The sequence below is a fragment of the Pagrus pagrus genome (genome assembly GCF_965226575.1).
Source record: "Pagrus pagrus genome assembly, chromosome: 3".
Taxonomy (NCBI): Eukaryota; Metazoa; Chordata; class Actinopteri; order Spariformes; family Sparidae; genus Pagrus; species Pagrus pagrus.
The window spans coordinates 9,132,443-9,157,245 of NC_140187.1; the positions used below are offsets into that span (position 1 = coordinate 9,132,443).

Sequence of the window (24,803 nt, forward strand, 5' to 3'; positions counted from 1 at the left end):
AAGAAGAGAGTCAGTAATCAGTAATCCTAAAACATCCATTCAAGTTTGAAGCATTAAACAAAAATCAAAAGAAAGTGCTCTCTTTTTACCAGTGGATCAGATTCCATGGAGCTGGGAGGAGTCTCCTTGTGAGGCCTCTCCTCGAGGGACTGACCCGGGCTGCTGGAGCCGATGCTGGGCGGAGGCAGGTGGAACAGCTTTGCCTGGTCCTGCTGGGCAGACGGCCAAGGCAGCGTGCCCCTCACCCACTCCACTGGGTCCTCCCATACCGCCTTCTGACCGTGGACCTGAAGCGTCACCACATAGCGGTTACAGTAAAATTAGAGTGCAACATTTCCTGTGTAAGGGAAGCCACTTAACACTTAGTAGGGAAGAAATGTAATGCTAGCTGGGGATCATTTCCTGGATTCGTTGGCTCTGTTTCTCACCTTGATGCCGTCCTTGGCCCCCTCCTGCAGGTAAGGGATAATAGAGTGATTCCAAAGGTCGATGAACCAGGATCGAAACTCATCCACTGTGACGGGACAGGATAAGAAAAAGCAGGGGCCTGAGGAGACGAGAGAGGGGAAAGAAGAACATCAAAGGACACACACTGAGGAAGAAAAACTTTCTTCTGCACAAATAAAGATGTCAGCATCCAGACAAAATGAAAATACAACTTTCTTCAGGCCTGAAGTCATCACGCCCTGTCCTGATGAGAGTGTGTTTCATACCAATGAGGAAATCCGACGTGCTGTGCTTCTCCAGGAAGGCGTGCAGATGATACCACAGTTTGGGCACCCAGTCCAACACCCTGATCAGGTCCTCGTTGGTCAAATTTTTCTCATCCTCTGACTCCATCATCTTCCTGTGCAAGTAGCGCACGAGGAAGCCGTTGGCTGGCTCCACATTGTTGGAGAAGGTCACCATCCTAAGATGAAGAAAGCACATGCAAAAAGTCATTAAAATACAAACCAACACGTACGTACATGAGTGGGCTAGTTTGTTAGCTACGCCATTGACCATTTTATCCACATCAACATTAGAGCCTGGATTGAGATGTGGAAACTCAATTAAAACAAACAAAATCCATTTTTATTTCAGTCTTGTTCCATTTCACATGGATGTATCCTCTTCCTTCATCATTGTGACGGTATCATTCAACCCAAACGTTTAAAAAGTACAGTTCTGCGATTGTAATCTGTCATAATAGGTTTTATTTATCACAATATTGTACCTTGACAGTTTTTTGGGTGGTGCTAAACCCAGGATGCAGCATGATGGCCCTGCAAAATAGTGTTAAAATGGCCAAATCCCTGCAAAAGGAAAGCTAAGCACTTCTGGCTTGTTTGTACTGTGAGCAACAAGGTTGGGGTAACTTGTCATTTTCAGCATGTAGGCTGTTAGCTCAAAGGTTGTTGTTTCATGTGGTGATGGGGACTTTGAAGACAGTAGCTTGAGGTAGTGCAAGAGGAGGAGAACACTGACTGAATAAGGCAGGCTCACACCCAGTCTACATCCGGTGAGTCGGACTATCAAACTGCGGACTAAAAGCAACAAAAGTGAGTCACAGCTGTCACTTACAGACGTGATACTGCAGAGAGATTTCAAATATGTAATCTTGCAGGTATTTATTATTATTGTTTTTGGGCCACTCAGTCTCGACCATAACAAAGTCAACTCTTATTAAAACTTACATAAACTGTTATGGCCCCGAGTTAAATCAAACTGTATTGAATCACACTGTATCAGAATACATATAAATATATTAACTCACACTTTACTATTGATCTGCTTTAAGATGGTTTTCTTGAATCGACTTGTTTACTCCACAGTGAGCTTCGAAATCTAACCTCAGTGTAATCAGAACAAATACGATACTGCAGGAGAGGAAAACACTCCCACAACTGTTCCTTTAACCAACCTGAAGCTGAGATGGAGGCCGTGGTTCGATATCATCTTCACCGTCTGATTGCTCGTCCCGATGATGTAAGGGCTGAGGGCAGGAACAGCATCACAGTTTAGGTTACATTGAACGGTTCCATAAATACTCTCGTAGATAGTTTCAGGCTGCATCTGCGCAACTTACCATTTGTGATATTTGCAGGTGAGAGCGCCGTTGACAAGCTCGCTGATGGAAGCGGGGTCGTGAATATCATCCAGAATAACTACCAGCTGTATGTCTGACGTGTTGGTTTCCCGGTCGATCTGATTGGCCAGGTTGGAGAGATAAAGCTGCAGATCCTGAGGAAAGAACGGGAAAAAAGAGAGACAGACATGGTTGAGCCGACAACATGACACATCGAATAATCTGCTGCTGCACAGATTCATGCGGCGTGTCAGTTTCTGTCACCTTGCATGACTGGCGGTGCATGTTGAAAGTGACCACGATGCCATCTGTGACTTCGCGGGCGCTGCGGTCCACCAGGTACTCGGCTAGCCGGGAGGCGAGGTAGCTCTTACCCGTCCCGCTGGGGCCGGACAGGATGAGACGGCGGTGTTTGAGTAGCAGACTGATGTAGTGTTGCATCATGGGTTTGGGAATGAGTGTTTCGAATACCAGGCTGTCCACACACTTCTCCTTCAAACCTGAACATAGTGAGGAATAGCGAGAACGAACTGTGATGTCATAAACAATGCAGCTGATGACTGGCTGCTAATCACCCAGCACAGATTTAAATTGGTGGTAACTGCAGTACTTGATATCTAAGTGCTCGTTAAGAATTCTGTTGATAACTTTACCAAAATGAATATACATTACAAACAGGAAGAGCCTGAGTAAGGCGATGTTGTGAAAACAAATTAATATCACCTCAAATGTCCTTTATAAGCAACATGGAGCTCAAGAATTTTGCTCTTAAAATAACTTCGCATCAAGAGTAGGTAGTCTGACGACCCCCACCAGCCTGCAGGAGTCTAATGTTCCTCCCTCACATCTATGGGGCCCATGTGTCTGAGCCTGCTCCACCAGCTGGGCCTGGCAGCGCTGGGATCATGTTACCCAGAGTCCCGTCTGGGCCGCCGCTGCTTTCCCAGCTCTCTTAGCACTTCGCTCCTTACATTCCTGCATGCTAAAGGTGCAGAGGGGTCGACTACCGGGCCAGAGCCTCGCCTCTCGTCAAAGCTCTGGTTTAGAATCACTGATGGACTAAACACATGTGCCACTCGCAAACAAAACACTGCCGTTACAGCAAGTCTGTGTAAGGCTTTTATAAATAATTTGGATATTTTATTGGACTAGTTTTATTTTGGTATGTTTGTTTATTTATACTGGTTATTTTCAGTGTTGTCATAATTTGTTTTGATATATTTTAATACTCATTTTTATGTTGAATTGTTTGAATATATAGAACCTATCAATACTGTAACCCCTTGTAAAGGGAACTGTAAACCTACTGTATATTGAAATATTTTATATTATAACCAAATGAAGAAAAATGTAAAAAATAAAAATGTATTTAAGTCACAAACATCTATTATAGTAGTAAATATATAAAATGCATATGTATAGATCTAAAACTGTGACGAAATAATGTACTGATGAGTTCATCTGCTGCCACTGGGTCATCTGAGTTTATGTTTTAGTCAATACTGAGGTCAGCTCACCGGTCAATGTAACTGAGTGCTTATCACACGTAAACAAGTTGTAAAGCAAAAAAGGCAACACTGTATAAAATGGTAATAAAGACAGGCAGGTCTGAAAGTGTTGCTATGACAAGCAGACAGACACGAGGATTTGCACTTAGTCAGACTTGGATCATCTCAGATAAACACTTCGCAACACGGCCGGAGCTAAAGATGTGATTGACATCTGATCCATCAATATCTGTGCGCTGACACTATCTGTGTTCGTGGTTTCCGAATTGAAGGGATGACATTGAAAATAGAAGCTGAACTGAGTCCAAAAGGCTCAGTTTTGCAGAAATGCAACCTCGGAGTACTTGCATAACTAAAGTTTATCTCATTAGCCCAAATTCTTCTTGGCTGGAGGTAAAAAGCTGCTCTGGATTTGTATAGATTTTTACAAAATAATGAATTGGAGCCTGGACTGTAGTTAGCACTAAATCAACTCTTGGTGACATTTTTCTAAATTACCAATTTGTTACTGCTGGATTCTAATCATGTCTGTATAAAAAAATGGAGTCCCCAGCCATAGCTTTCTGAAGAGCCAGGAGCTCAGTGTGGTGGCTGCCAACATCGCCTGACTCCACCTAATTGCCAGCTAATCCAAAAATGGGCAAAGAGATGTGGTGGAGCTGAAGGGGCTGAGTGAAGCCTGGCTGCTTACAGCTACCTTGAAAACTAGCTAACTCTAGGCAGATTGATTTGCTTTTGAAGCTTGCCTCAAGTGGCCCCACGAGGAACTGCAGTTTTTGGCACTTTATGTAATCTAAATGAATGTATTTACTCCCAAGTCTGCAGAAGTAAATCTGTACATCTTAAACCTGATATGACTTTAAATGGCACAGGTACTACACAGACCTTTCAGAGCCACTGTGATGCCAGTGGGGCCTCGGGACATGCAGCGAGAGGGCTGCGTCTCTGGAGCTTCTCCACCCAGCACTCTCTTAATGTGGCCCATACTGTAACTGTAGATGGAGTCTGTAGACAGGCCCAGACTGGAGGTGGGGTCCACCTTGGCTATGTACACCTGGAATGAAAAGAGGAGAAACAAGAGAAGTGAGTAATTCTGTCTAAATATGATCTTGTGGTTGCAGACAGACGCTGCTCCTTGTATGGTTTAAGATATTCCAATAGCTGGGAGCTAAAGGCTAAAGTAAATACGATCCACCTTATGAGTGCTTTGGTTTTATTGGGCACTGACTACGAATCAAACCAGCAAGACCTGCAAAGTATGACTCCATACTGCAGTGTTCAGTGGTTAAACTCTCTGAAGTAACAACCTGCTAAATTTATTGTGGCAGCTGAACGCAGCCTGATACAATCTGTACATTCAGTTCTCGGACAGGTCACATTGAATAAAGTTGTCAGAAGACGGCGACCCACCTTGAAAGCCTGGCTGACAGCTGAATCCAGCATGGGCCAGTCCATCCTGCCGTTCACTCTGACGGTGCCGACAAAGAAATCCTGCTGCTTGACCTCCTGTCGACATAAAAGTGCGACAAACACGTGACACAAGGATCTTAAACAATGTTCATTGTTCTGAAGAAGGACAGACGACAAACATCACACTTACATCTTTGAAGACGTGTAAATCTGCAACACACACCACCACCCGCACACGGTGATCGTCTCTCTGTGAGGAAAGAGTGAGAGTATCTGCAGAGTAGACTTCTGCTGAGGAGGAAATAAAAAGAGGAGAGAGACAGAAAAACACAAGAAAGATGATGTAGCTTGTATGACAGCGTTTTGCTTTTGGGGTTGTTTTAGTTAATCAGCATTGATCACATAGGTGTAGTAATCCAACTCCTACCTTTTAAAAATGTAGCTTCCTAGCAGAGAGTTTGCTATGAAGGAAGACTCCTGAGCTACTGAGGCCTAAATTTAATTTAATCTGGGTGGTAAATAGTGTGATAAAATAAGCTGTTTTACTTTTAGTACATCAGGTGCAAGGAGCTTTTATACTAATTAGAATAAAACCTTCCGTCATTTTTGCGCTCTCAGGCGGACACTCCTCAGAATAAACAGGCTATTCATCAGCTCTAAAGGTGCCAAATGTTTTGACAAATTGCTCTTGTTGGATTTTTACTCACAGCTTTTATCGCACTCTCAGTAACCAGGTCCAAAGCCCAACCCTTGTGAAAATGATATAATATGCCTTTTTGCTTGTAAATAGCATACTAAACGACCGGATTTACAGGTCAGGAGTGTACACACACTTCACATTGTCAACATGTCAGAGACTGAACTGTACCTGAGGTGCTTCCCTCACTCAGCCCTCTGCTGTAGCTCTTGGGCATGGGCATGGCTACTGACTGTCGAGGTGATGAACTCCCCAGAGCAGTGAGGCCTGAGGACTGGGAAGGGGAGCTTGAGGGTCCAGGAGATGGACAGGGGGACAGACCGCCTGTCTTCAGATGGTCGTTCTCAGTCTTCAGGTTCTCCACTGTCCTCTGCAGATAAAAACACACACAGTGTTACTAATTTTGGTCAAGTCACAGCGCCTCTTCCATAATACAACTCCGGTAGAGGAAGGAATGACAAGGTGAACCTAGGCATGTTACTTTAATTGTAACCAAATATCCATTAATCAAGTAGATAAGATGTATTCAAGTCATAAATCAAATACTCCACAAAGTTGAAGATACTACAGTATTTTGTCAAAACAAAAACTATCTGTACACAGTAGACTAACACTGTCCTTCTCAGAGTATTTGCACACAGAGTGGAGGATTAAAAGCTTGGCAACATACCTTTACCAACTCCACAGGTGAACTGTGGGCACTGAAAGATAACCAATCTTTACTGATCATTATCACACACACCTGCATGCTGGTCATGGCCTCCTGCAGCTGCTCCAGGCGGTGGGCGGAGCTCAGAGCCTCCAGGCGGATGTCGGTCAGTTTGCGCTCCTTCTCCCACAGCTCCGATCGCAGCTCTGTCACGACCTTATCATCCTGCACATCGTCGCCTTCACAGAGTCTGGAGATATTAAAGTCAAATAACGTTAGAGACGTGTGAAGGCAGCAAATATCATCAGAATAATTTTCAAAGGACCGAGACTCATGCGATTCAAATTATTTGCCGTTTGATCTACTGTCAGTGGAGTCAGGGAGAGGGGAAAGGTTTACCCCGCTGATGATGCGGAGGTCGAGGATTTCATTGATGATGCAGCGTCGTCTCCATCGTGGTGGACTTTCGGGGAGGAAGGTGCAGAGGATTCTGGGGTGGCGATTTCCTCTATGTCGGAATACAGCCCTGTCTTGGAGCCCTTCTTACTAAAGGCCTTGTTGAAGGAGCTGCGTAACTGCACAGAGAAGAAATGTGAGACTGAACAAACGATACGTCTAAAGACTAAATTAATAAGCAGCTCTTTAAGGCAGTCAGGTTGAGCTGCTTCTATCAGATAAGCCATGTTTCCCGCCGAGAGTTGTCATCCACACTTGCTTCCTGTTAACCTTCCGATACAGACTTCCTTCATTCTTAATTTATGTTGCCATCGGGTTTCATATATTTGCACGATTTTGAGGTGACAGTTGGCAGATATAACTGTCCAAACCCAAACTGAATGTAACATTTGGAGGAATAAAAATGGATGAAATTATAAACAAAAACACATCAATCATTATTGCTCATCGCACACAATGAGATGAGATGGTATCAAATACAGTCTCTGAAAACCACCTCCTTATAAAGTTATGAAAAAAGTGATAGTTATCTTGACTGAACCATTTGATCTCAGTATTACAGAACAGTTTAATGGCCTGCAGATTACATAAGAACATAAATCCTGTAATCCCGTAATCAAATTTTACGATATGATCAAAACACGATACAAAGTGACTCAACAAATCAACTTTAGAAAGACCTGAACGACAGAAAGTAACTCTAAGTGCATGTGGGCTGGAGAAAGGGAGGGAGTGAGTGGGGGTTTATTTACTGCAGCAACATCACTCACCTCAAAGACCTAAAATAAAAAGCAGGGCAGCATGAGGGAGAGACCAGAGTCATACTTAATAACAGATTTGGAACAAGATAGGAGGAGAAGCTCACACACATGCAGGAGAATAAACTAGGTCATCAGATCAAATACAACATAATAAATACTGATAATGGCTCACAACTGGCCTACTGACTGGTCCAATATAAACTGATCATATTTAATACGGTTTTAAACACAACCACTCATTCTGAAAAGAGATGCTGTGTAAATAATACAATTGAATGTCAGAAACTGGGAATGCTTTTTGACATGTAGTCAAATGAAAACAGTACAAAGACTTGATTTGATGTGTCACACTGCATCCTAAACTTTTGTTTTAATCAGAATTGTCCATTAATATTGGTTCATCTTTGGATCAGTATCCTTTGTCATTTTTATGTCTAATCCTGTTTAAGTTGTTATTATATTGTAATATTCAACCCTGCAGGCCAATGCACATATTGTACAGTACGAAAATCCGAAAAATCAGACACCTCACAAACCCTGACAAGCTGAACGATACAACTCAATACTGAAAATTGCTTAATAGCTTTCATCCCTTTCTCTTGTGAGCTGAAGAAAACATCTGATTCATAATCCGCTGCAAAATTCTCTCTCGCAGTAAAGTATGTTGGGACAATATTTCAAATGTGTCCTCACCCAGCTCTTCTTCTTCTTCTTCTTGGCCTCCTGCTCTTTAAGACTTCCCATACTGGAGTGGCTGGTGGTGCTGGTGAGGCTGGAGATGCTTTCTGAGGAGTTCTGACGATTGATCAGCAGTTCTAAATATCAGGATAAGAGAGAGCACATTGAATCTCCACCATCTTCACCTCTTTGTGTGTTTTGGAGGCCAGCCCTAATCATACTGCACATCATCCCCTGCAGATTCTGTACCTTTAGGTGTGATTTCCGGATTACTGAGAGCCCCCTGGATGATTTCTTGGGCCTCTGTATTTTTGACCTTCAGAATCTCGATGGTATCTTTCAGCTCGGTGAGCTCAGACTCCTGAGGAGAGAAAATTATTATTAATGTGTTCATGTTAGCTCACAGGCTGGTAACTGAACCAGGATTCTTCTGGACCGAGGATTGTGGAATGTCTTTCCCCTGTCAGCGAGGATGTCAGGCTGTGCTGAGTGGTTGATGACAGCCTGAAAATCCCGCCATACCTTTGACACATCTCATTTCAAGAAAACTATGTCACTTAGAAGCTTCCCTTTACCTGACAGGATGTATTATATCATCATCACGTATTACTGCCTTAAATGGCTTGTTTCTTTGTCATGTCACTGGCTGTACAACATTCGTTAGTGTCGTGATATCACCGGGATACCTTTTGGTCCGAGGAGACCGACAGGGTCTGCAGGCGCGCCGTCATCAGCGCCAGACTCTGCTCAAACGCTGCCACCAGATTAGCCTTTAGAGGAGGACACAGAGGCAGGAGGAGACAGAGACAGAGAGAGAAGAGTAGGGGGGTTGAGACAGCAGACAGGTATGAGTCACCGGCTGCATCGAATCTGTCTGCAGCCTCACACGCTCACAGAACATCAAGCAAATGGCTTTTCTCCATCTGCTGGGAGAGGAGGGTGGGGATGGAGTAGTGGACAGCTGTGGATGATGTCAGAGATGAAAGAGGGCGTTAGGCTAATGGTGGTCAGGGAGGGCAGCTGTGTGGCGATGAGGGGCAGACCTCATCAACGTCATGTAGCATGTTTGACCTTTAGGCTATGATGTCTCACACTATTAATGCTCATCGTGGCGAGGATGGTAGCAATTAAACATGTTCTAAAATTCATGGCTTTTTTTTGCAGTATTACTTCTGTTTGATTTAGTTTCTTCTCCCCAACTAAACTCTGAGAATACTTATTCTGTGGAAGCTTTTTGGACTGTTTAATGAGTTCCTGTTCTTATTTATACCGTCATATCTTTGTATTTAATATTATTCATTTTATTCTTTTTACTTCCGTTCTTTCTTCTTATTTCATCTGTGCGGTTTCATTTTCTTTTATAAGAACTCTGTAACTTTGTTAAGAGAACTACTATATAAATAAAGTTTATTATCATCATTATGTTCAAAGTTTTGATAGTTTAGGGAGATTTCCCAGCACCGACAGCCCATTGTTTGGTTGCTCCTTTCCTTTTGTTAAATTCTGCTAGCCTCTTATTCCCTCCTTCATTTCTTTTTGTGGTTGCCTTGCTCAGGTGTTTCTTTAGGGTCATATTTATCTAAGAATATAAAACTCTGCCACTCTTGAACCTGTTTATGATGTTATTGACCTCCAAAGAAAAGACTTTCAGTGTGGCGTAACAGTCCTAACGACTCAATAAAAATGTAATCAGCCATCTATCTTTTTCCATGAACTGCAGACCTCCACTGTGGCTGCTTTAAAGTGTGTTACATCACCAGAAAGTACTCGGCTCACTTTTTCTTCTTAATGTTGGTGTTTTTACATAACTTCTCTCATAATTTCTCTCTAATGTCTATAAGTTGTATCCCAAAGGTTACTGTTGTATATGTGATATCTAATTAGCCTCCACCTTTAGTTGGTCAATCAATATTTTGACTGATGGACAATTAAAGGAATTTTTCAAGCAAATATGCCAAGAATTAGTTTTTTTGCAGCAAATCCTCTAAAGTAATTTTAAGACAAGAGATATGAAGAATCCAGCTAGGAAAATGTTCATATTGTTAACATTTTTAGAGACAAAATGATTGATTGAAAAGATAGTTGAAAAATCAGACTATAATGAAAAACACAATTATTTGCAACCCTTGTCAACATGCTTCATGGTAGGTGATGAGGACGACGGTGCCACGCAGCGAGCCCGACAGAAATGTCAGGTGACAGCGACTCGTCAGCTTGACGTCCACTGAGAATCATGCGAAAGCGACAGAGTTTGCTGTGGGAGCAACAGTCCAACAAACCTGGCCTTGCTGCTACACCCAGCATCCAGAGGTGCGGGTCAGCGGGAGGCAGGCAGGGGGCAGCAGCGAGTCCAGCCAAGAACGGATCAAAAAAAGGGACAGTGGCGTTAGGCAAGGGATTAAACAGTAAAACACACAAAGGAAGACACACAGATAGGGTTCATACAGTCACGCAGGTCGTTCAAAACACTCAGGTTAGTTGAGTTTAGAAGGGGCAGTGGGTAAAACGTGAAATAGGAGACTGTGGTTCATACTGACAGCTATTATTAGATCAGGATCAGTGGTATGGGGGTGTTAAAGCGTGATTCAAACAGGCATCTAAAAGATGCAGAGTGAGGGCCAGGGTTCCCACACTGTCTTAAACATCAAATTCAATGACTTTTCAAGGTCTTTCCAGGCCGATTAGCTAAAAATTCAAGGACCCAGACATTGATCAATCACTCACCTCAAAGGTTGATTAAAAATATCACAGGAACTTACATTTCTTTACTTAAACAAAATACATGAATCAAATGTCTGTGTTCAAAAACTTTCAACGCCTTGACTTTTTTTCCTGAGATCACAAAACCAAAGATTTCAAGGACCCATGGGAACCCTGTAGAGAGTCAGTAGAAGCAGGGGTGGAACATTTCTCAGCTGGTTCAATCAAAGAGTTAAGGTTAAACTAGTGTCTAACAGCAGACAGATGGAAGTGGCAGTGAGAGAACTGGAAACATGGGGGCCTGGCGGTAATGTTGCTGACCATAAACCCCATCTGGGGATCTTTCTTACATGTTGTTCCCCCTTTGTTTCATCTCCCAACTGTCGGTTATCAAATAAAGGCTCACAAATATCATTTCAAAAGCCCTGAGTAGGATGGTGTGCCCTGGATCTTCTTATGACTAGCTGTCCTTACTCAGTGCAAAATGGAGAGAGGCCAGAGTAAAGAGCAAGGATTCACACCATATTTTCCCCACATCTCACCCTCACAGAAATGCAGTGCAGATATTAGATACACCGCTTACATGGGGTTTCTGTAACCAAGTTGGTTGTGGGGTACAAACTAAATGACGTAGAGGAGGTGTAATCTACATTTTGGATTGATTACACTCCGATAAAAATAGTTAATTCCAAAAGGAGATCTTTAAAGAAAAAAAAAAAATCCTACATACGTTGGCGGAAAGCTGCATGGTCAAGTCGGCGACCTTTTCCTGGGAGGACTCCAGCTCTCGTCTCAACTTGCGGATTTGCTGTGGACAGAATGAAAAGTAAGCCCCAGCTGTATGGCCAATGTTTTTTTATAGCATCAGGAACAAACAGAGTTTAGTGTTAACATGGGTTGTTTCGTAACAAAAGTAACAAAAAGTGATTTTGCCAACAACAAAATATGTTATCGCTTCAGACCAATACAAAATGTTGAATGAAGGGATGACAGTGGATTTTTACCACTTCTCTCATGCACTGAGAACTTTATGAGGTCTGAAAATGTCTTTATTAAATGTTAGCAGGTGTTGCAAAAGGACAAAGAATATTAGAGATAAAACAAAATGAACTGGGTTATGAGCTCCGTAGTCACAGACATCACTGAGCACTGATAACACAATCTGATGAATGGGGCCGTTTCAACAGGAAATGACTGACAGATGACGCAGAGGGAAAGGCACAATGTGAGTTGAAGCGTCATGGCATGTCGGCCTTACCTCTCCTTGTATCCTGTCCTCACTCTAAAGAAGGCATGGTGAGAACAAATAGACAATAAACAGGGATAAGGGACGGCATTAACTTTAGGGACAGTTGCTTATCCACTGTAAAAGGGACATGACAACAGTGAAAGACATACTTGGAACAAGTAATGATAGCTGTCCGATCACAGAATTCAATACCAGTTCACTAAGAGGTTTGTAACCGACTAGGGAAGACTTTAATATAATTTGAAGACAGGACAATGTGTAAACTGAAGTCATAAAGCATTAAACTCCACCAAAAGCAAGATTGTAATGAACATATTATGACTCTACTCACCGAGGAATAGTTGGATGAAGCATTGGATGCCAAAGACAGTACGGAGCCATGTACTGAAACAGGAAAGGTAGAGATTAGACTCAATATTAAAAGTAACTGACTTGTATTAAAGGCAACTTTAAGATATTATTAAGCTAACCAGAAACTAAAGAAGCATTAGTAATCTATCATTTATCATAATTTGCTATAGGGCTATGCAATATGATGATAGATATTGGAGGGTCACCAGTGTTGTTTCCATCTGGATCATATATGGTGCCATCAAGTCTATTAATCTAAAATGGAGGCACCAAAACTCTCCACTTTTCATTAGGGCTGCATCTGTTTATTTTCATGAGTAATTGTTTTGTCTATAAAAAGTCACAATAATCTTCAAAACTGCTCATCGGAATTTCCCAGAGACCAAAGTGACGTCTTCAAATTGCTTCTTTTGTCCAACAAACAGTCCAAAAACCAAAAGACTCATCATTTACCATCATAAATGACAAAGAAAAGCATATTCCTACAATGAAGGAGCTGGAACCAACTAATGTTTGACACTTTAGCCTGAAAAATGACTAATCTTGGGATTTCATGTTTATTAAAAGTCCTGCCCATTATACAGCAGGTTTAAATCATTGGTGGAGGCTCTCCTGTTGTTTACGTTTGGATCACAGACAGTGCCTTTAAGCACTTACATAACTGTCTATAACTATAAATCTAAAATGGAGGCACCAACACTCCTCTCCACTTTCCTTGCTCATGTCCTCTTGACATCAACAGATTGCGTGTTGTACGAGCAGACAGCTTTGTTTAATTTGAGGCCATGTGGGGCGACTCCCCTGCAGGGAGGCCGGCTGAGCATGCTCACCATCATCCCCCGGTTCACGGAAAGACCCGCACCGCATCATGCTTTTTGGCCGGTCAGCCAGAGACATACTGCTGCCCAGGGGGGAGGATCCATAGAGATCGCAGGCGGACTCGCTGGGGGGGCCGATGCTGTTGGAGCGCGATATCCTCGGGGTGGTAGAAATTGGGGCAACTATGATAAAGGAGAGATGTTTGTTGAAAGACAGAGGACACTGTAGGATGCAGTTGAGAAACACTCTTACACACACTCAGTATGGCACCCATATTCTGATGACTCAGTGAAAGGCAACACTTTGGTTCCACAACAGTCAAAGATATAAATATAGCCTGACTTGACCCCCTATGGCCTCCATCTCCAGCATGTTTCAGACTTAAACTCCAGTCTAAATGAGTCAAGATATGAAAAGTTATAGTCGCAGTCAAATCTGGTGCCATCGTCACTTCATCATACAGACACGACTGGATCTATTATTGACAACTTGTGTCAACATTTCTCAACTGTGATAACGACGCTGGACTTCCCTCTCAGTGTGAATCTAACGTTCCCGTCTTCAATAATAATCAAGGATAAGATGGATGGCTTATCAAAGATTTCAAGCCTCATTACTCTCAAAGCTCAAACGGGGAGTGTTTTTAGAAGTTGGCAGCCAAATGGAGCGAGCAGACTCACCCACGTTGGTGAGAGGAGCCTTGCCGGAGGAGGGGTGGAGAGGGCGGGTGGGAGAGGGCAGCTGAGGGGGGCTATCGCTCTCCGTCATGCTGACTGAGTTGTGGGAGTGGCGCCTGCCCGGTCTGCTTCCGTCACTATCCGACAGGCTTGAGCCGTAGCGTCTGAGGAAAGAGAGGTCGTTTTAAACTTCAGACAATGGAGAAACATCACAGTGAGAGATTTCAAATGATGCTTGAACAGTAATTGTTTTGACCTACTCTAAGCCTTTCTTCGGCAAGGTACTTCTGTCTGTTTGCAAGCTGCAGAGAAGAGAATAAAAACATTATCAATAGGACATGAACAGTCATTCTGAACAATTCTTTTCAAATTATTTTATCATAGGACCTGGGTAAGACATCTCATGGGTTTATCCTCTAATCCTTTTTGTATATCTAGCCCATATGGCACACTGGGCACTTTCATACACATAGCGTGGGATTGCCTAAAAGTACATTCCTTTGGCAGAAAATAATTCATCTCCGCCTTGACGAACAGAAATCCTCTGATGGATCCAGCCCTCCATCTTCTAAATGACACAGCAGAGTTTCCCTTCCCGGAAAACACACATAAATATGGAGTGCTGGTACGTCTGCTGCCAAGAAACTTACAGCTCAATGTTGGACGTTTTCAAACTGAAACAGTTATCACAAATTCTATTTCACACACTATGGAAAAGTGTTGTTACTTCAACAAGTATTGGTTCACAGGAAGATGGAAAAAGGCCATGTTATTTTTACTCATATAACCATTTCCCCTTCAATTATTTCTCCCTGACTAATGTGTGCACTTTCTTTAACATACACGAGAGGAAAGAATAAGATGCCTTTGCCAATGTAAAGTTCAGAAATGCCTGGTTGTCAGCACAGATTATCACAGGTAGACCATTTATCTTCTAACAACACATTTTTGTGGACCGTTTTCCCATCTTTGTTTCAAATGAAAGGTTCTCACTTAAGCCCTATTCATACTGAACTAGTATTACCTGGGGACCTCTAGTAACAGCGAAGTCTGTGATCTTAATCCGCCATTTCCATACTTTGTAAAGTAAAATTTCCACTGCAAATTACTTACCATATTTCTCCAACATTAGTATTAGTCTTGTACGCATTTCAGTAATTTACTTATCTATCTTGTTTTACCTCTGTTTTGTGTCGTTAGATAACTTAACAAGTACTAAATTTGATCACGGCTCATAACATGTTGAACATCAGTCAGCAGCTGTGTTATGATACCGGCTATATTAATGTTTAAAATGAGCGACGGAGGAGGTTAGGATCAACAAAATGTTGTCATATTCAAGTACAGCCACAAATCATCTAAATGAGCTGTAAATGTGTATTTATGCTTGTAGGAACACATGCAGGAAGTGCGTAAAATAACTCCAAACTAGATTATGGATGTGGCTGCTGAAGAACAGAGGCTCTGCTTCTGAAATGTTACATAGAGCCTAGAGTTCTCCTGGTATTTGTTGTTACTACAAAAAGTTGGTTATTATTTCCTTCACACTAATTTTCTTGTTTAGCGTCAAATCCCCAACATACACTGAGGACAAAGGAAATGATGGAATCACATTTTTGACATCAGACACTTCTTAAGATGGGACGTACCTTTCCGTGAGGTTGAGGGAGGTTCTGTGTCCAGATCCCCAGGTTCCGGTACCCCTCTCTTCCTTGTCGTGCATCTCGGTTTTAACAAATCTCGAGCTGGAAGGCACGCTCATCTGCAGGGGCAGGGACTCCATGCTGCGGTGCATGGACAGCTTGGGGTAGAGCAGCGGTGACCCGCTCACACTCAGGCTGTCACTGGTGTAGGAGCCGGGGGAATCGATGTGGAGCACAGGTGCAGGACTGGGGGTGAGACGGGAGGATGTGTGGGAACCAGCCAAGTCCTGCAGCTTGGAGTATGGGGGGACTTTGGGCGGGAGGTCCTGGAGCGTCACGCAGGAGTCGAGACTGTTGGAGTTGACTTTGTCCAGATGAGCCAAGCTGGGTGGACGACCCAGAGACTTAGTGTTCAGCATCCTGGGGATCAGGCACATGAAGAGATGTTAAAATATATAAAACAGCCCTGAGACATGATGTTCAAAATAACCTTTATTAATATTGTAAGTCATCACTGGACACATGCACAAGCTCAATATGTACTCATTTCAGGATCTTTCTGAACTCTAACACTGTATAGCCAGACTGAAAGCTGCAGTTGTATTTGAAGGTTTTGAGATTTCTGCTTCTAAATTTGAACAGCAACATAAATCTAAAGAAACAATGTTCCCATTACTCTAGACCTTTTCTTTGATTGAAAGAAGAAAAATCTTTATGGTGAGCTCGGGAGTATTTCTAGTAACTAGGACACAGTGGAAAGAGATATAGCTGTTGAATTTTTTAAGATGTCGTTTTTCAATCATGTACTTTCATTGGATTGTGGGGGCGGCAGCAGAAACCCTGAGCCATAAAACCAGTTACTGCATGGCTGGATAACACTAGAGAGTAGAAAATGATGGAATTTTTTTTTGTCATTTGGGTGAAGCAACCCTTTAAAACACTGTTTTAATGACCTTGGTGTGGTGGGTGATGACAGTTCAGGGTATTTGCTGCTGCTGGTCCGTCTCAGGCCGTGCAGTTTGATAGCAGACTCTCCTGTGGACTGAGCCTCCTCTCCTTTCAGAGAACCACAGTCTATGTCAGCACCCACAGCCTTGGCCTTGGCTCTCTCCTTCTCCTTCTCTCGGTCCGTCTGGTTCACTGGACCTGTGCTTCGATTAGACATTTTACTGCTGCAGCTACTGGGCTCTTTCATTCTGGGGCCAGTGGAGGCCATGGGCACAGGTTTCAAACTCAACAGACTGGGGTCGATGGTACCGCTGACTGGCCGGGTTGCCGGGCGACCAATCACACTGAGCGTGCTTGATTTGGCCGGTCGAGGCAGGCTGCGGTACTGGATGCTGTTTCGGGCGTTTGGCCCCAGGAAGCTCTGCTCGCTGCTGGCATCAAAACTGTTTTTTCGACCCGAGGGCAGTCCTCCTCCCACAGGCTTCACGGGGATGCCAGATGACTTGGGGGTTTTCCCCACAGTAGCAGAGCCGCTGGAGATGGTGGCGCCCCCTGCTGTCATGACAGTGGCGGTACCGGTTGCTGTCGGTGGCCTCTTGTAGCCGAAGGAGGCTCCAGCAGTGGGTTTAACCAAACCTGACGGGGGCTTGCGGTGTTCTCCATGATGATCCCTGCCGGCATCTGAACGAGACCGTTGTAGACCAGCAGTTTTAAGAGACATCTTGGATTTATCCAGTGGCCTCTCACTTTTAGGTGCTAAAGAAAAGACATTGTACAGGTTAATGACAACGTTATTCAACAACAACATTATGGCAATCTTGATAACGATTACATGTAGCTATATGATGATAAAGAGCAGGAGGGCTGCTCAATTTGCCCTCTTGCCACCTTGACCCTGACAAGAACAAGCTACTTAAGACGGACTGGAAGGGTTGAGCAGCAGAGTTATTTTAGTTTTGTATTTTCCAATAAGTTTTAAGAAAAAGCAGGAATTAATTTAAGAAGTTTAGAACAAGTTTTACAGTAAAAACACAAAGACTTTGTGAAGGCAATTTATTCACAATCATGTAGACATCCAAGTAACATATGCACCAATGGCTCCACATGCTCCTCAGACATTTCCTTTATATTTCTATCTTACTGTAGATAGTTTTGTAAGTACAGTAGAGTATAGCAGGAATATGGTTTCAGTTAGCTTTCATTTTTATTTCAGCTAAAGGTAGGGAAGGTGTTTCTGGAGAAAGACAGTTCATTGTTGAATCTTGTTCCCAGGTCATCAAATATCGATGCTTTGGGTCGTTATTCAGCCTGAAATTCAAACCCACAGCGTTGGTATTTGACAACGTGGGAATGAGACTCAACAATCAACTATCTTTCTCCAGAATCGCCTCCCCCTTCCTTTAACTGGAATGTTTGTTTTGTTTTTAACAACTTGCTTCAGTTTAACTTTTGTTCACTATAATAACCTTGGTGAGTAGTCAGTAAAACCTCTAAACTTGGACTAACAAAAATGATGACAACCCCACTTGAAAGACTGAAACTAAAATGGATAATCCGCGCTGTCATACCTCATATCGCTCTTAACTAGACACCTTCACATAAAAGTAAATGTATGTCATTCTACCCATTACAGCTGAGATAGAATATAGGCAAGAGACATCTGTATTTACTTTAGGAGCTTTCATGTCAATGTGACTCACTAACTGACTCAGACTTAGAAGGGCTGAATGCAAAATTAAACTTTTTTTTTTTATCTTATCCTAAGACATCTCCAAGTGATATTGGATATATTTATTTTTTTTTACTTTGAGTTAAGGCTAAAGGTAAAGTTGGAGTATATTCAGAAAAGCAAATGCAACACATCTGACCTCTTCAGTCATTCTCTAAACCTTAAAAGTGAATCTGCTGGAACATTTCCCTCCTGTGAAAACTACAGCCAGAACATATACAATCAGATTGATTTGAAGCTGGGGAAAGTAACATGAAAATGCCAAGAAATGTTGGCACTAAAACTCTTTGTTAACCTATTATTTAATCATGGTATGTTTTTTCCAGGGATTACACAAATGTAGCTGCTACAGACAGTAAACAGACACTGCATCTCTGCAGACCTAAAGTAACAGGCTTTTCTCTGAGACAATAGCAGAAAGATGGCTCTGGCTTTTTAAGCTGAGATTTTTCAATGAAATGGATTTCATGGTGCATTTTTTCCTTCAGTATTCTGCGCTGTGCTACAAATCAAAGCCTGGCTAACGCTAAGGGGTACACTTCTGTATTCATCTTGATACCAAGCAGATATCCGCCTTGGCTGCTCTACAAACAGGCTCTGTTTTATATTTGGATCCAGCATACAAAGGAATAATGGATGACATAGAATTAGTAATTAAAGGAATAGTTCCCCAAAAATGAAAATTCACTCTGATGCTAATGGAAAGTCTGATGAAGTTTTGTAGTCCACAAAGCATTTCTGGAGCTTTACAGCAAAAAAGCATTCTCCACTGAAAAACTTCAAAAACATCAAATGACTCAGCTCATCATAGCATAAGTGTCCAGAAGCCCCAAGATCCAAAATTGATTTGAAAAGACATTATTTAAACCCTTTTTTAAGCCCAAACCTTCACTGTAGCTGCTAAGCTTAAAGCGTTAGCACGCACCCTGTCTGAGGTGGGTGCTCAAGCTTGACTGCAGGGTAAATATTGGCATCTCAGGGTGTCTGGAGACTTGGATTATGCCTGACAAGCTATATGGAGCTTGTCAAAAGTCCCAATCTTTTTCAGTTGTTTAGGAGAATACTGCAAAGCTGTTTTACTGTGAAGCTCCAGATACGTTTTGTGGACTACAAGCTCACCCTTCACACAATCCATCGGCACTGGTGTGAAACGATAATGACTGATTTTCCTCTTTTGGGTGAACTGTTCCTATTTATACTATATAACATATCTCACCTGCAACTTTCAACGTGCTCTGAGAGGTATGGGTGATGGGGGACGTCACGCCTATAGGAGGATTACGACCCTTCTTGAAACTTCCTGGCTGACCCAAACTTTGAGGCTTCTTCAGTTCTCCTTTGCAGCCTGAATCTTCGCTGAGACTAGGAGGCTTCTTTCTCCACTTGCTCGGGGCCTCCGTCTTGAGACTCCCCGTGTCATAGCTGCAACTATTGAGCTTGTGGCTGGCTTTGCCATCTTCGCTGTACCAAGACAGTCCGCTTTCCACCAGGGAGCGCTTCTCTGCATCGGTGCGGAGCTGCAGAGAGGGGAAGACAAGAGGCACAGTGCGGGGAGGCATCAGTCATGGTCTATGTTATCTACGGAATTGACTGCTGTCTGTAATCTTTGTTTCATCTCAGCTGCATTCCAGTGGGAAGGAGGAAGAGATAGACGGATATGCCCCGAGCGGATTAAAGAAAACCACAGCGGAAGACAAAGGACGGATGACAAAAAATTTGAAAAAACAGTTTATGGATTTAACACTTTCAGAGATAAACCAACACAGTGAAGAATTAGAGAGAAAATGTAAGAATAGAGGAGAGCTTGAGCCTTTACATTTGTCATGTAGGACAAAAAAAAAGACAGCTACACTTTAATAGAAAACTGTCATGTGGTGCACTGAGGAGGTGGCACTGAGGACAAAATTGGGCATGCTGCTTCTTGGCAGCCTATAAATGTGATATAGAGCGGCAGATGGCTCATTGAGTAGCACTAATGTTCATTTCTTCCCGCTGAGCATTCTGTAAGTAAGCAAAAAGACAAAATGTTTACCTGTCGACAAGGTAAAAACAACTAACACTTAACCAAAGTGAACTTCGGCTGCAACTAAGGATTATATTTATCAATAAATCTGTTGATTGTCTTGTTTAAAAAGGGGCAATCTGTAAGAATTTGAGTTGAAAAGGTTAAACTGAAATTTTTAACAGATATGTTAACAAATAGCAGCTTTAACATTATGATGTCTTTGTATTGTGTTGCAGAAATATCTACTGAAGTTAGCATGCTAACCAGCTAGCCATGACTTGTCGTGGTCCAAAGGTCCTGCGCTAGTGGTGAAAATACTAACACCAAGACGTTTTAAGTCCACTCTGTGTTTGTGCGCGGCAGACTTCAAGTATGCACATCACATTTGTGTAAACTGCATGTTGGGACCACGATTGGCTACTGAACTAGTTGTTATGCATGCATGCCTTAAACTTGAGGCCAAGCGTGGAGAAACTCTCCACCTTTAGCAGTGGATCTTATAACAGCCTTCTAGTGTAAAACTCTGCACATCATCCTGCAGAATGAAGTAACAATAAGCAAAGCACATTTTTGAGTGAAGAGGGGCTTTGAGGCTCAGTGGAACTACCGGAAGTTTACAAGTTATTTTCTGAACAGGACACAGAGCTGCCATAGTAAAGATTTACTGCGCTGTGACAGATTGTGTTTCTCTTTTGTTTCAGTTTAATGACAGGGATCAGGTCTGTGGTGTCTTTTGTGGCCTTGTCAAAACAAAGGTCTCGCATTTAACACACAATACAAAGTAAATCACAGAGTGAAGCATCGAAAAGGCTTCAAATAAAGGCGTCGGTTGCAATCTTTAGCACCGCTTTCACAAAATAAACAAGATAAAGGCTAGCAAAACGTTGTCACAGACTGTCGGGTATTGTATTTCAGCTCACCATAGCAGAAGAGTTGCGTCTGGATCCCAGGGGTGTGCTCGGGAGGGAGTTGAGGGAGGAGCTGGCGTTGAACTCCTCTGAACTGAGGTTCTCCGAGCCTTCGCCATCACCGTCGCTGAGCCCGCTGCTGATGGAGCTGCTCTCGTCCCAACTGAAACAAGACAGAATGACCACTCAGCAAAAATGCGCTCTCATCAAGTGAATGGCAAACATGTGAATGTAGAAAATGTAAAGCAGCAGAAATCTGTGCTTAGAGGGACAGAAGGCTGGCAGTGACAGTGACATGTCCATCTGTCTGCTGTAAGCTGTCTCTGGAGGTGGCCACATGCTCAAACAAGCAGGTAATTCCAACATGGCCGCAGCTGCTCTCATTCAATCAGAGCTCCAGACCATATGTTGACCAAAGCTTCAAGAGTGGATCTTTCACTTTTTATGACATAAAGTGCAAATTTTTCACTTATTTTCCTAATAACCTGTCACACGATGTACTCGTTCCAAATCTCCTTGCAATTCTTGTGTTTGGAACTTTTTCCACAGTTACACTGCACACTGAAAATGTGAATAAAACTATCTTAAACCACAACAGCCTCTGGGAAACGCATAACAAGCAGTCTGATTAATCACTTAGTCCATAAAATATCAAAATTGTGAAAAACCAACAGTCCAAAACCCCAAAAACTCTTCATTTACTGTCATAAATAAAAAAGGAAAGCTACAAATCCTTACAATTACAAAGCTGGAACCAGCAAATGTTAGTTGGCAATTAATTTTCTCTTGATCTACTAATCGATTAATCATTGGATTTGTAGTTTGGAGCCTTTACCACATTTAACAAACATAAATGTGAATAAATCTAACTAAACCCACCATTTCACATCTTGTAAACTCATAATGAGCAGTAATAATAATATGGTCAATGTGAAGATCAAAAGTATAAGCTTAACCATAACTGACTAAATCATCACGACAGCGCCGCTCGCAGTTTTTAAAGAGGGTCAAACACACTGCCATCTTTAACTGTAGCTTCAAGGGACAGTTTATAGGACGCTGATAAATCATGCTGAATAATAAGCAAAGCGACTGACAGCTCAGGGTTCAGGACGCAGTCTGGTACGCTCTAAAGACGCAGGATGAGGGGAAGTCAGAGTGACAGGCTTCTTTAAACCTCCCTGACCTTTCCCTCCACCCCACGATGAAGTCCTGCGTCGCCCTGAAACAGATGCTGCCAGATTGGCGCCTCGTGCGAGGAAGGCAGGGACAACCCTCGCACGCCGGGCATCACTTTCTCTGGATGCACTCATGATTTGAATACGTTTAAAATGCACAGCACTGTGAAGAGAGTTCAACAAGAGGTATAGCCTCGCAGTCAACCAAAACACCACAGGAGGATAAAACAATTCCGGGTTTAAAATTGGAGAGTAAAACATTTTTATGTGCTTTAGAACAGCAATAACACATTGTTGAATTTAAAAATTACATCTCCAGAGAGCCAAAGGCAAGTCCAACTCAGATTTGTATAATTACTTTCCCCATCATTACTACTGGCAAGCACAGGTGGTAATCAAATTTATGTTGGCGCGCAAAAACGTGGCACAGTGGAAAAGGTAAATTAATAAGACCCTTTAAAGCTGAGTCACTGCTTGAGCTGAATCAGTTCTTTTCCCCTTTCTCCTGCTCTCCTCGCTGAGCTCAAAATGCTCTCTGTGGGTCTGCAGCCTGCAATTAGCAGAGGCACGGAACATGGAATTGCATAGAAAAATACAGGGAGACAAAAATGGCCCATACACGTTTCAGAATTGGATTTAATCACATGGCTGCAGCTGAGTCGTAGTGGCAGTTGTAAAACAGGGAAGAAGCTTAGCCCGTCACTTTGTGCTGGTTTTGGGCATTTAACGCAACATTTTAGTGATTTGTGGCTGCAGATACTTCACCTCAGGGGGCCAAAGACAAATGTTTGATTTGGAGAATTTTAAAATGTTCTCACATGAAATCAATAAGGGGAATAATTCTGATTTACATTAAGCCCAGATGTTCGTGGTATGTTTTGAACAATACCACCTCTGTCAGCGGCGACAGAGGGGCCATGAATAACCCCCACGGGGATGTCAGCCTAAGAAGAGGCAGGAGGGTCTGTTGGTATTACAAGCCAAAAACTGTCTGCTCTCAAGAGGTGAAATCCAGACAGCGAGAGGGTGGGAGTACACCAGCAAAGTGCATACTTTATACATAGGGTGGCAATTAACTTTTTGTTTTCTGTGGCACGACTCCAACAACGCTCTGATTTGTGTGTCCGTGCTATTATTTGGGTTGGGTTGCTGTGAAAATGTTTGGATTTAAAAAAGACTGAAGGATGATTGGTGCGGCGGAGAAAGGGTGGAGGCGTTACAATCACTGTCCAGACTTGGATGTGGATCTAACAGCATCACTAAAAACACACACATGGTGCAGCACACAGCAAAGATATGAACAATAAAAAAACGCACACATGGAAATTCAGAGAGAAGAAAAGGTGAGATCATAAAACTTGCACTGACATTGCCAGTTTCACCCTTCTGAATGAGATAGCACACAGTAAGAAGGATGCATCTCGCAGTTCATCTCTGGCACTGTCTATTTTCTGCATACAAGACAAGATTCCTGGGGTGCATGCCTATGGCTGAGAGAGTGGTGAACACATCCTCTATTATGCAGATAGCTGTGGTAGCAGCACCGCAGTGTCCTCCAAGAATGAAAAATGTCTTTACACAGATACAATTATAATTTCCGGAGCCAAATCAGTGTCTTCTCAACACAATGCACACGTGTACTCTTCAAAAATGAGAAGCTCAACACAAAGAAATGTGACTACTAATTGAACCCCATTGTGTTTTTTAGGTATTCGAGTATAATCTCATAATTAAAGTATAAAAAATCTTGTGAAACAAGCCGAATTTTTTCTCAACTCATGACTAGCTAATCGGCTAATGTAACTATACTGTACCGTTAGTGAAAAGCCAGGTTGGGGTTGATTATGTTTTAAAGCCAAAGAATAAATCTATCTGAGATATAACCTTTAACGTTTGATAGTAAGAGAGGGTACATAAAGAAAGGCAGTCTCTACTTAAAAAAAAAACGTCGGGAAAAGTTGTGTCTAAGGTAAAAAAAACCCGCAATGAAATGTCCTCATTACCTTGGCGTAAAACGTGAAGTCCGTTTGGGTCTTGGCACCGACTGCAGAGGAGGCACTTTCCCGATCAAAACGCGGCCGCTCATTTGTGACCGTTTATCGGTGAGCACAACTTCCTTTAATTGTCTGCGTGCTGATGACATTCAAGCTCATGTCCTCCGCAGAGCAGAGCAGAGAAGAGACCCCCTTCTTCTCCCATTCAGCGAGCAGAGAGGAGCAGTCTGTCTGCCGCTGGACAGGCAACACCCCCCTCTCACCACAAAAAAAAAAAAAAAAGGGAGAGAAGCAGGATGACGAGCGCAGAGAGACCCCGGTGTTTCTTACACAGAGATGATGGCCAACGGCTGTCGCCTCACTGTTCACCACGGT

At 42.7% G+C, this 24,803-nt stretch overlaps 1 protein-coding gene across 4 annotated transcripts in view; it reads right to left on the bottom strand.

Moving 5' to 3' along the window:
• Positions 1-24,803, bottom strand: part of nav1b (neuron navigator 1b) — a 76,232-nt gene that overhangs the window by 3,466 nt on the left and 47,963 nt on the right. For 3 of the 4 annotated variants that reach the window (XM_084349821.1, XM_084349822.1, XM_084349824.1), the window contains 25 exons: positions 21,269-21,419; positions 19,560-19,860; positions 16,620-17,370; positions 15,673-16,086; positions 14,284-14,325; positions 14,027-14,187; positions 13,358-13,528; positions 12,508-12,560; positions 12,186-12,209; positions 11,658-11,735; positions 8,914-8,997; positions 8,477-8,588; positions 8,243-8,364; positions 6,732-6,907; positions 6,426-6,582; positions 5,855-6,053; positions 5,177-5,274; positions 4,987-5,082; positions 4,462-4,630; positions 2,333-2,568; positions 2,069-2,223; positions 1,904-1,975; positions 714-910; positions 429-547; positions 90-287 (listed from right to left, as the gene is read on the bottom strand). In XM_084349821.1, coding sequence (XP_084205947.1) covers positions 90-287; positions 429-547; positions 714-910; positions 1,904-1,975; positions 2,069-2,223; positions 2,333-2,568; positions 4,462-4,630; positions 4,987-5,082; positions 5,177-5,274; positions 5,855-6,053; positions 6,426-6,582; positions 6,732-6,907; positions 8,243-8,364; positions 8,477-8,588; positions 8,914-8,997; positions 11,658-11,735; positions 12,186-12,209; positions 12,508-12,560; positions 13,358-13,528; positions 14,027-14,187; positions 14,284-14,325; positions 15,673-16,086; positions 16,620-17,370; positions 19,560-19,860; positions 21,269-21,419 — 4,336 coding nt within the window. Of the gene's footprint in view, positions 1-89; positions 288-428; positions 548-713; positions 911-1,903; positions 1,976-2,068; positions 2,224-2,332; positions 2,569-4,461; positions 4,631-4,986; positions 5,083-5,176; positions 5,275-5,854; positions 6,054-6,425; positions 6,583-6,731; positions 6,908-8,242; positions 8,365-8,476; positions 8,589-8,913; positions 8,998-11,657; positions 11,736-12,185; positions 12,210-12,507; positions 12,561-13,357; positions 13,529-14,026; positions 14,188-14,283; positions 14,326-15,672; positions 16,087-16,619; positions 17,371-19,559; positions 19,861-21,268; positions 21,420-24,437; positions 24,663-24,803 lie in introns of those variants that run through there. The other variant, XM_084349823.1, reaches the window with a different exon arrangement.